This window comes from Tenrec ecaudatus, chromosome 8, assembly GCF_050624435.1.
Source record: "Tenrec ecaudatus isolate mTenEca1 chromosome 8, mTenEca1.hap1, whole genome shotgun sequence".
Taxonomy (NCBI): domain Eukaryota; kingdom Metazoa; phylum Chordata; class Mammalia; order Afrosoricida; family Tenrecidae; genus Tenrec; species Tenrec ecaudatus.
Genome location: NC_134537.1, coordinates 43,374,091 through 43,384,961, shown reverse-complemented (window position 1 = coordinate 43,384,961; position 10,871 = coordinate 43,374,091). Strand labels below are relative to the sequence as shown.

Here is a 10,871-nt window from a genome sequence, read left to right as displayed (position 1 = left end):
ATCCATCCATCCATTGTGTCAAGCACATTTGTACAATTGTTACCATCATCATTCTCAAAACATTTGCCTTCTATTTGAGCCCTTAATATTAGCCCCTCATTTTTCCAACTCCTTGACCCCTCCCTCATGAACCCTTCATAATTCATAAATTATTATTTTGACATACGTTACATTGTCTGACATCGCCTCTTGCCCACTTCTCTGTTGTCCATCCCACAGGGAAGAGGTTATATGTAGATTCTTGTAATCAGTTCCCCCTTTCCACCCCACATTCCCCCCACCCTCCAGGCATTGCCACTCTCAGCACTGGTCCTGAAGGGGTCATCTGTCCTGGATTCCCTGTGTTTCCAGTTCCTATCTGTACCAGTGTACATCCTCTGGTCTAACCAGATTTGTAAGTTAGAATTGGGATCATGATAGTGGGGGGAAGAAGCATTTAAGAACTAGAGGAAAGTTGTTTCATCGTTGCTACTGCACCCTGACTGGCTTATCTCCTCCCCACAACCCTTCAGCAAGGGGGTGTCCAGTTGCCCACCGATGGGCTTTGGGTCTCCACTCTGCACTCATCCTCATTTACAATGATATGATTTTTTGTTCTTTGATGCCTGAGACCTGATCCCTTCGACACCTCGTGGTCACACAGGCTGGTGTGCTTCTTCCATGTGGGCTTTTTTGCTTCTGAGCTAGATGCCCACTATCTTCAAGCCTTTCAGATCCCAGACGCTGTATCTTTTGATAGCCGAGCACCATCAGCTGTCTTCACCACAGCTGCTTATGCACACATTTAATTTGCATCCCTTAAATGGCTAATGTGTGAGAATTTCTTCATGTGCTTATTGGCCACCTTCATATGAATGTCATCTTTGTTGACATGCCTGTTCATGCCTTCTGCCCATCTAAAAATTGGATTATTTTCCTTTTTCTTGCTGAGGGGTTTAGAAATTTCCCCCCCTGTTGTGTATTGCCATTTCCCCCCAGTCTGTGGGTGAAATTTTTGATGCACAGTGTCTAATTTTTAGATGTCACCTCCCTTATCTTCTGTTGTGTTTTTGTTTGATAGTGTATTTACAATATGTACTCAGTTTGTCTCTACTTCTCATCGATGATCTTTATAGTTCTAGGTTTTAGATTTAGGGCTTTGATCCATCTTGAGTTAGTTTTTGTTTATGGTGTGAAATATGGGCCCTCTTTCATTCTTTTTGACAAATGGATCTACAGTTTTTCCAGCACCAATATTAAAGCGGTTATCTCTTTCTCGTTTAATGCATTTTGTAGCCAGCTATCTACAAGTGGATGCATTTATCTCTAAGTACTCATTTCTCTTCCACTATTCTGTGTATCTGTGACTGCACCAGTACCAAGCTGTTTTGAAACCTGTTGCTGTAGAGCAGGTGATGTGACGTCTTCTATTTTGTTATTCTTTGGTATTACTTTGCTTATCGGGGCCTCTTTCTTTTCCATGTAAAGTTGGTAATTAGTTTTCCCATCATTTTAAAGAAATTATGCTGGCATTGGGATCTGGGTTTTAGCTATAAATTACTTTGGGCAGTATTGACATTTTCAAAATGGTAAGTCTTCCTATCCATGAGCATGGCATATCCTTCCATTCATGTAGGTCTCTTTTGATTTCTTTGTAGTAGTGTTTTAAAGGGTTTGTGTGCGTGTGTGTCTTGTTTTTCTGGTTAGATTTATTACTAAGTATTTCATCTTTTGTTTAGCTATTGTAAATGATAGTTTTCCAGATTTCCTCTTCAGAATTCTTTGTTAGTATAAAGGGATCCAACTGATTTTTCATGTATTGATCTTGTAATTTGCCACACTGATGAACATTTCAATTAGTTCAATCAGTTTTCTTGTTGAGTCTTTGAGATTTCTTATGTCTAGGGCAGACCATGGCATTTCAGAGGTAGATTGCGTCTTTCCCTCCTAGTCTTAGTCTGGAAGCCCTGCTGAAACCTGTTTAACACCCAGGCAACATGCAAATCTCCGGGCAAACAAGAGCTTTTATTATTTTTTAGCTTATTATTAATTGGATAAAGAATATATCAGACAATTTAATACACATTTTGTTTCATCTCACTGACTGCAAGCTGCACAAAGAACTATCACCTTTCCTCCTTTTGCTTCCATTCCTCCGCCTTTGCCCTTGGGCAAATGCTCGCCTTTTTATCTCAGAAACAGTTCATCCTTCTAAGGTGTGTGTACCTCATGATTATTATTATTATAGACCTGTCTATTGAAAATTGAGCCACTATTTTGAGTTCCTTTCCAGATCTGAAAGATGACTCAAGAGCCATAGTTTCAAAGGTTCCACCAGTCTCTAACCAGTCATCTCTTATTAAGATTGTGAGTTTTGTTCTACATCTGTCTCCCACTCTAGCCGAGACCTTCTAATGTGATCCCTTTCCCAGCAGCCGGTTGTGGGAGTTGAGAACCTCTAAGTCTGGTCTCAGGGCCATGGACACTGATGTCCGTGTGGTCCCTCAGTCCACTCGACTGGCTGTTGGCGTGCATTTGCTTGCGTCACTTTTCTTTCCTCCGGGAGAGACCAGCAGGTACTCTTTAGGTGACTGCTGACAAGGAAGCCACTGCTTTGACCAAACCTGTTTCTGAAGGCATGTGAATGAGACCGAGGCAAGTGTATTTCTGAGAGAAGCTTTTTGCAGCCACCCACTGATGACAGAGGAATGTAGAAACATGTTTTGTTTGGGAGATGAAACGTGTATGTATGAACTGTTCATGTACGAGCTGAAAGTGGGGCTGTTGAATGGAGGGAGGTGACTGAGTAGTGAAGATATGCTGGCATAGAAAGGCAAAAAGATCAACCTAGTTCATGTCATGGAATAGATTCTCAGCTAAACTATTACAGAAAAGCAATTGGTTCCGACAGGCAGAACTAAAGCTATTGCCAACTTAGAACCACTACCGTGTTCAAGTAAAGATACATGCTGCCACCGAGTCCATTCTGTAGCAAACATTTATTAAAAGACGAACTTCCAAAACTAAGTTACCTGTTACAGCACTTTTTATCTCAGTCTGGCCTTTTGTTTTTAAAAGACATTAAACATGCATTCATGCCAGCCTAGGAAGCGACCCATATTTTCTTGGACCAATCGGTGTTTTTAAGAGACGGAGATACTGTTACCTTTTTACTTAAAAGAAATATTTACACAGCTCACCAACAATAACTTGTAGCACAGAGCAACTCATATAAAAACACGGCATTAAAACACAGACGGAGTTGTGCAAGAGAAAAGAAGCTCATCTGAAGAAAGTAAATTGTCCTGAGAGACTTTTCCCAACATCATTGACAACAACCAGACAATCCTTTCCATCTGCACTTTACCCAGCAGGGGAATATTAACATACAATGAATACATATACAGTTAAATAACAAATCATTACTTATAATCCTCTCCTAGTTCTATAAAATTTTCTTCTTAGGAAACAGCTAATTCTTAAGATGACTTGCTTTTATAAGTCCCACAGTGCCAATATATTCCAATAATAAATTTATTACGCACACAATTTATTATTTTGCACATAATTATATAAAACACATTTCTCTAAAGAAACTTAACATATACATTTACAGTAGCCTAGCTCTGTTACTTAACAACAAAACAAAATAGCACTCAGTGACTCTCTCCTTTGTTGACGTCATTTCTCTAGAAGGCCAGTCCTCAAGGATTTCTGGAGTCTAGCGATGTTGGCATCCAAGGCTGCAAGGCCATTTCTGAAGTCTTGTTCATCACGAGAAGTGTAGGTCGAAAAAGAAGACAGACTCCAATCAGACATCAAGTCAGAAGTTAAAAAGCTACCATCCGAGACAGCATTGCCTTTCTCCAGGTTGCCGCTCTGAGGAGCTGAGGGACCATTATACACAGCCTGGCCAAGGGACGGCTCAGTTACGGCAGGGATCTTACCAATGGCTTCCTGGATCTTCTGGAGGAGCTGCCTGTCTTCCATGTCGGTCGTTCTGGAAAGCTTCTCAGGCACATCTTCTGCATCCTTTTGTGAAGAGGAGCAAGCCATGGATGCACACGGCTTATTTTCCATTTCGGAGAGAAGCCCACTGTTGTTGAGTTGCTGTGGGGCGGCTACACTGACCTGCGGCTGGGCAGCTTGTCTCTTAGCGAGTGGTGATTTCTTCTGAGGAGTGCTTCTAACAAAAGGAAGGTAAATAGTCTCATCTAAATTGGACTCATCTTCAACTAAAGTCTTGCTCTCATTCTCCTCGTCAGCGGCCTCGTTCCAAATGGCAGAAACCGTTCCTGGGGCTGGCCCCACCTCCACGTTCTTAGTGTTACTGAGCTGAGAGGCTTCGGCAGGTAACGCGTTTTCATAGGGCCTGGCTGGCTCCGTGCTTTCCTCGTGTTTGATGGCCGAATGGGGCTCTGAGTGTGGAAAGTTGTGATTTGTTTCTAACTGACTTAGGTAGCTCATTACAGAAGTGAGGGGGGGGCTTGGGTCCCGCTGAAGCTGTTTCTCATAGGTGTCTAGGAGTGACTTGGTAAGGTTATTTCCGGGCTTGCAGCGAGCACTGTCCGTACTCAGATCTGAGAGAAGCTCTGCCATACTGCTCTGCAAAGTCCTGTTAAGAAGAATTTAGCACACTGATTAGTATTACTGTTGCCTATTTATTTTATTTACATATAATTCACCATCTTAAAAAAGAAAGGAACCTGGTTCCTAAGTTGAAAGCTGGCAATTAAAAGCACAAATCATAGAGAATGTGCAGGCAAGTCTAGCAAAATAGCAAATGATAAAAAGACTGGGTCAGCATCTTAATATTTTATTTAAAAACCGAGAAGACTGCTTTGTTCCATGAGCACATTGTACAAAGAGGCCTACCGTGAACAAGCAGGGCAAGAGAGGGAAGGCTGAGGCACACAGAAGAAAAACAGACATGAATCCCATTGGAAATGGTGTCTAGTCATTTAAAATATACATGAAGCCATTATCCGGCATAATTAGGAATAAGCAACGGCTCAGATACTAGGACGACAGTGATAGAGGGGAATCAAACCTTCGCACCCTCTTCACTAGCCTCTCTGAATCTCAACTTGGCCAGTTGTCAAAGTGAAACCTGCCTACGTAAAACTTAGTAAGAGTTTAAATAAGAAAAGACACAGGTAGAAAGATAAAGTCTTAGCATAGGTTTCAGACCAGAGAGCTCTTCATTTGGTAACAGCGTTTATTAGTTCTAGTAAAATCATTAAGTAAACAATCTTCAGTCTACTTGAATTGGATCATTTGTTCTTATAACTCAATAAGAAAACACGAAATATCCATTAGAAAAAGACACCAAAACAAGCATGCTTTACAAGTTCAACTTTTAATCAGAGACACGAAAAGTCAAAGCTTTTTTGCTTTTGCCGATGAATTCACATAGGAAAAGAAGAGCCATCGTTTGAGAAACCTGCAGAGGCAGGTGCCGCTAGTGAAAAGTGTCCACCAGTCAAAGTCCTCCTGAGAGCAAGCTGGCAAAACACTTCAAAAGAGCCTTTCTAGTCCTTAAAGTGTACCATTACAGGAGTTCACCCTACTCATTACAGAGTCTGTTTCCAAAACTACATCGCAGATATTTTATTTGGAATAGAAAATAGCTTTGTATAGCTAAAACTGACTGAGGTACATTGTGATATAATGACATCACGAGCAGTTGTAAGGAACTGACAGTAATAAGAACTGGTAACGAAAGGATTACATAAAGTTCAATGAAAACAATCAGGACATAATACTGTTTTTGAAACAATCAGTGGTGACTCATTTGAATACTGGAAAACCACCTCTAAACTAAAGTCAGCAGTCATCTCTGGAGATACGAATGAGCAAACTTCTTCCAAAAAGGCAGAAACTAAATTTTGTTCCAACTGGGCTGACAATCTCAAAACCTGCTGTATTTCTTGATTTCTGATTGCTCTTACATGGCAATGGCTTCTATTGCTTTTCCATAGACTTCTTTCATATGGCTAATCATAAAGGATCGCTGCCGTGGACAATGGCCCACGAATGTGCAGCCCTGAGAGGCTTCTCTGCAGCTGCTGCCAAGCCCTCACCTCACAGAGAATAAAACAGACCGGGTGCAGAGGTAAAGTGACTTGCCTGAGATCACACAACATGAAGGCCGCTTTATCTCTTAGCCGCCCCAGTAAGGCCATTCCCACTCCCACTTCCCAGCTAAGGTTTGTTGTTGCCAGGTGCCATCCGGCTGGTTCGGACACACAGCCACCTTATGAACAATGAAACAAGACACTGCCCGGCCCTGTGCCAGCCGCACAATTGTTCCTATGCCCGCGCCCACTGTGGCAGTCACAGCTCAGGTTTGGAGAGGTTAACAAGCTCGCTTGGCGTCACACAGGGGGAGCGGGCAGGGCTGGGATTGCCTCTCAAGTCGCTCTAACTTGGGCGCCAGGAACTTGTAACCACTTATTTCGCTACACAAGCCTTCAGCAGGGACCCTTTTCAACCAGGAATCACCTGGTTGAAGAAGGTATTTAGCTACTTTGAAATGCCTAACTTAACTTAATTGGAACAGAAGAATTATCGTTAGAAATTAACAAAGCGTAGTGAGTAACAAAGAGGAAAAGGGGAAAGACAGTCTCTAACTTTGTCTAATAAAAAAATCAAAACCAAACCATTGTTGTCTAGGCGATTCCAGAGGAAAAACCGCCCCTGTGGGTTTCCAAGGCTGTCTGTCTGTCTGTCTTTACAGAAGCAGACCGCTGCAGCTTCCGCCCATGGAATGGCTGCTGGGCTTGGACACCGACCTTCTGGTTAACAGCCATGCGTTTTCACCACGGGGTCACCGGGGTGCCTACGGTTACTAAACGGGACGGGGGCTTACCAAAGAATTACCTGGTTAATTCTCGCAGTCGAGTTACCTCGGCATCACGCTGACGTAATGTTATTCCCAATATCTGATTTTCCTTTTCGGTAGCTTCTAATTTAAACTGGGAACTTTTCAAGTTGACTTGAGCTTCCTCCAATTCTAAAGCAAAACAAACAAACAAAATCAGCTTCCTGATGACGTTTAAAAACACGATCATGAGGACAGTCCAAACACGTACCAATTTTCATCCTGGTTGTCTCAATGTCAAACTGCTGCTTATTTTCAAGTATAGATTGATCTTTCTCTTTGAATATAGTGGCAAATTTTTTGTTTTCCTCTGTCTGGTTTTCAATCACGTTCAAGAGCTCTTCGTTTCTGCGCTGTAGGAACTCCTGGCTCTGCAGTGACTCTTGCAGCTGATTTTGCAGTGACGCGTTCAGTGACTGAAGGGAAAACACTGCAAGACAAAACAGATGGCATCTGTTCCCCTAATTTAAAAATGGCGACCCTGAAAGGATCTGGGGGTGGTGTGCTCGTTTACAAGGGCCCGGGCTGTTCGAGGCTAGCCGAGGATCTACCACATTTTCACAATGGTCCCAAGAGTCTATCGCCCCGTGCGTTTCACAAACACAGCCTTGAGTGAATGCCCACTGTGTGTGAGTCACAGATCAGACATGCGTCTGCTCTCATGGGCCAAGCAAACAGGTCATTAGTTACACATAGGGAGGCTGGCTCTTAAGGGAAGGCAGAGGGATAAAGAATACAAAGCTACTTAGAGAGCCGTCAGAAGGGGAGGAAGGGGGTAGAGCTGTGGCCGGAAGGATGAGAAGAAAGTGGAGAGATTCAAGAGGGCAAAAGAAGAGCCGACAGGAAATTCCTGAGCTCGCCAAGAACGTTCTTTACTTTGGGACTGAACAAGAGACCAGTGTGGCTGGAGGACGGGGGCAAGGGGGCAAGGTGGAAAAGAGAATTCGGTGACACTGGAAGGACAGGCAAGAACCTCACAATGTAGGGTCTCCTTGGTCCCCAGAAATGTTTACAAGTATGATGGGAACCAATTGAAAGCGAAAGGCAAAATCAGTTCCTAAAAGCTCAGTCTGGTTGGACTGAGAATAGAAGAAGAAGGGGACAGGGGACGGGAAACTGAGGAGCCAAGACAGGAGACTGGGGAACCCTGGTTCCACCAACAGATAATAAGCTGAGCAAGTGCTTACTCATCCGAGCCAGGGAATCTGGAAGACAGCTAGCTACCTGGCCACCTGACCGGAAGAGATCCATATCTGTGACCAATCTAAAGAAAGCTGACCCAACAGAATGCTCAGCAATGCTCACACAGAACCATTACCACTGATTTCACACGCAAGCAAATTTTAATGACAATCACCCAACAAATGTTTGCGGCAGCACATTGACAGGGAGCTGTTTTAGGCCGGATTCAGAAGAGCTCGTCGGACAAAGGCTATCATTGCTAATGTCACATGGCTCTTAGTTGAAAGCAGAGACTACCAGAAAGACGTTTACTTGTGTTTTATTGGCTGTGCCAAAGCACGCGACTCTGCGGAACCTAACAGACTGTAGAGAACCTTGAGGAGACTGGGGGTTCTCCTCAAGAAACCCTCCCTGTGCTTCGTGTGAAAAGCACGAGGAACGTTGCATGACTGCGTCAGAACAGGTGTCTGTCGGGGTAGCATCCTCTCACCCTATGTGTTCAGTCTGCATGCTGGGCAATCGTTGGAGCAGCTGGACCATCTGAAGAAGAATGTAGCATCAGGATTGGAGGAAGGCTTACTGATGACCTGAGATGTGCAGATGACACAACCTTGCTTGCTGAAAGTGAAGAGGCATTGAAGCACTTGCTGATGAAGGTCAAGGATTCTAATCCAGTCTTCAGTATGGATTACAACTCAAAACCCAATTCCTTACAACAGGACCAAGAGCCTCGTGATAAATGGAGAGAGGCTGAAGTTGGCAGGATTGTGCCTTGCGTGGATCCATAATCAATGGTCATGAAAGCAGCAGTCAAGAGATCAAAGGACACATTGCATTAGGTAAATCTGCTGCGCAAGACCTCCTGAGGGTACTGAAAAGCAGGGACGCGCCTTTGAGGATTAAAGTGCCCCTGACCCCAGCCATGGCCGTTTTCATCCCCTCATATGCATGGGAACGTTGTTCATGGAGTGAAGAAGACCATAAGAAGACTCTATGCATTTGAACTGTGGTGCTGGAGAAGAATGTTCAAAGTGCCACGGACCGCTAAAAGGACAGACAAATCTGTCTTGAAGAAATACGGCCAGGGCGTTCCTTGGAGGCAAAGACGACAAGACTTCATCTTGTATACGTTGGACATGTTGTCAGGAGAGCCCCGTCCCTGGAGAAGGACATCGTGCTTGGTAAAGTGGAGGGGCAGAGAAAAAGAGGCAGGCCTTTAAGCAGATGGACTGACACAGTGGCTGCAACAATGGGCTCAGGCATAGGACAAGTTGAGAGGATGGCACAGGACCGGGCAGTGTTCTGTACTATTGTGCATAAAATTGCTATAGTTGCAAATGATTTGAAGGCACCTAACAACAACAACAACCAATATGCGGGAATGTTGGGCCAAATAAGGTCAGACCAGAGAAGAATCAATGTCTTTGAATCTGGTGCTAATGAAGACCATCAAATAAGCCGTGGACTTCCAGAGGAGCAAACACATCTGTCTTGAAGAAGTACCCCCAGAATGCTCCTTTGTAGTGAGGATGCAAGACTTCAACTCAAGTGCTGCAACACGTTGTCCGGAGAGACCAGTCCGGGGAAGGACATCATGCTTGTCAAGTAGAAGGCCAGTGGAAAAGAGGAAGACCATAGGGCATGGTTGACACGGTGGCTGCAGCAATGGGCTCAAATATAAAAATGACCTGTGAGGCGGGCACAGGACTGGGCGCAGGGTACATGTGGTACGTGGTGTATGACGTCAAGGCAACAACTGCAGTGGCGAGAAAGGCTTTGAAGAGCCTCAAGAACAAAAAGACAGTCAAATTTTAAAATGGGCAGAACCAATACAAGGACTATTATTTTTTATGACTTGGCGCTACTCTACATTGGCCCTCATGAAGAGATCACTGAAGATATATATGGGTGCTATCGCAAAGTGGTGAAGAAACCAGGTGGTGCCTGGCTGTCAGAAAGAAGAGCACCTGGTGTCTCAAGGGCTTGTCTTTAAATAAGCAGTCACTGAAGTGAAGCGTCAACTAAGTCCACATGGATGGAGCACACTAAGGGTCCAGCAGGAAGACTACAGTTCTGAGCCATAGCCAGCATCGCTGACCCCCTGTCCATCCCCACTGAGTGTAATGTGACGCCTCGCCTTCTCAAGACGGCTCACAGAAACCTTCCCCTCTTCACCGCTCTGCTGGTGCCACAGTTAGTGGGGGTTGGGGGGTGGGAGGGAAGCAGGCGCTCCTTTTAGACATAACAATTTATTTCTGTCCCTAAAGCTTATTAATGCGGGATTCCTTTGTTCACACTCTGACTTTCTTCACCTTCTCATGTGGCTGCACGTACGTCCCTCTGTCTCTTCCTCTCTAGCTCTCCCTTTCTTACTTTCGGCTACTCTCTCTTCACTGTCTTCCAATCTCCCCTCACCCTGCCCCCTTTACCCTCACTCCATTCTAGACACCCGGGCAAGTCGTTAACTCTACATACAACTTGTTAGTAGAAACCCATGCTCTGGGTCCATCTTCCTTCTGTTCCCGTTCTAACACATACCAGCCTGTGTGATCCAAGGAATGTAAGTAATAAAATCCTAACCCATCGGAGGAAATAGTATCAAGACTTTGAATTATGAACACCTGATAGACTGTGGATGACAGTGGAAGCCCAAAGTATATTTGTGGGTCCCCACCTTGATTCAGCTTCCAGTGAATCCCCTCTGAAAACGACCCAGGGATGTCAATAGCTTCACTATCATACGGAGAGCATTTTAAAGCTCATGAGGGCAGATGTAGTTAATGCTAACATGTGACACGCTATCATTTGACCCCCCCTTTTGAACCAT

At 44.3% G+C, this 10,871-nt stretch overlaps 1 protein-coding gene across 1 annotated transcript in view; it reads right to left on the bottom strand.

The window, feature by feature from the left end:
• Nucleotides 1-2,069: 2,069 nt before the first annotated feature.
• The window catches only part of CCDC14 (coiled-coil domain containing 14), a 45,445-nt gene continuing 36,643 nt past the window's right edge, over nt 2,070-10,871 (bottom strand). Inside the window, exons 11-13 of the mRNA XM_075556316.1 lie at nt 7,074-7,292; nt 6,862-6,994; nt 2,070-4,594 (exon numbers count right to left, since the gene is read on the bottom strand). Coding sequence (XP_075412431.1) covers nt 3,661-4,594; nt 6,862-6,994; nt 7,074-7,292 — 1,286 coding nt within the window. The 3' untranslated portion in view covers nt 2,070-3,660. The remainder of the gene's footprint in view (nt 4,595-6,861; nt 6,995-7,073; nt 7,293-10,871) is intronic.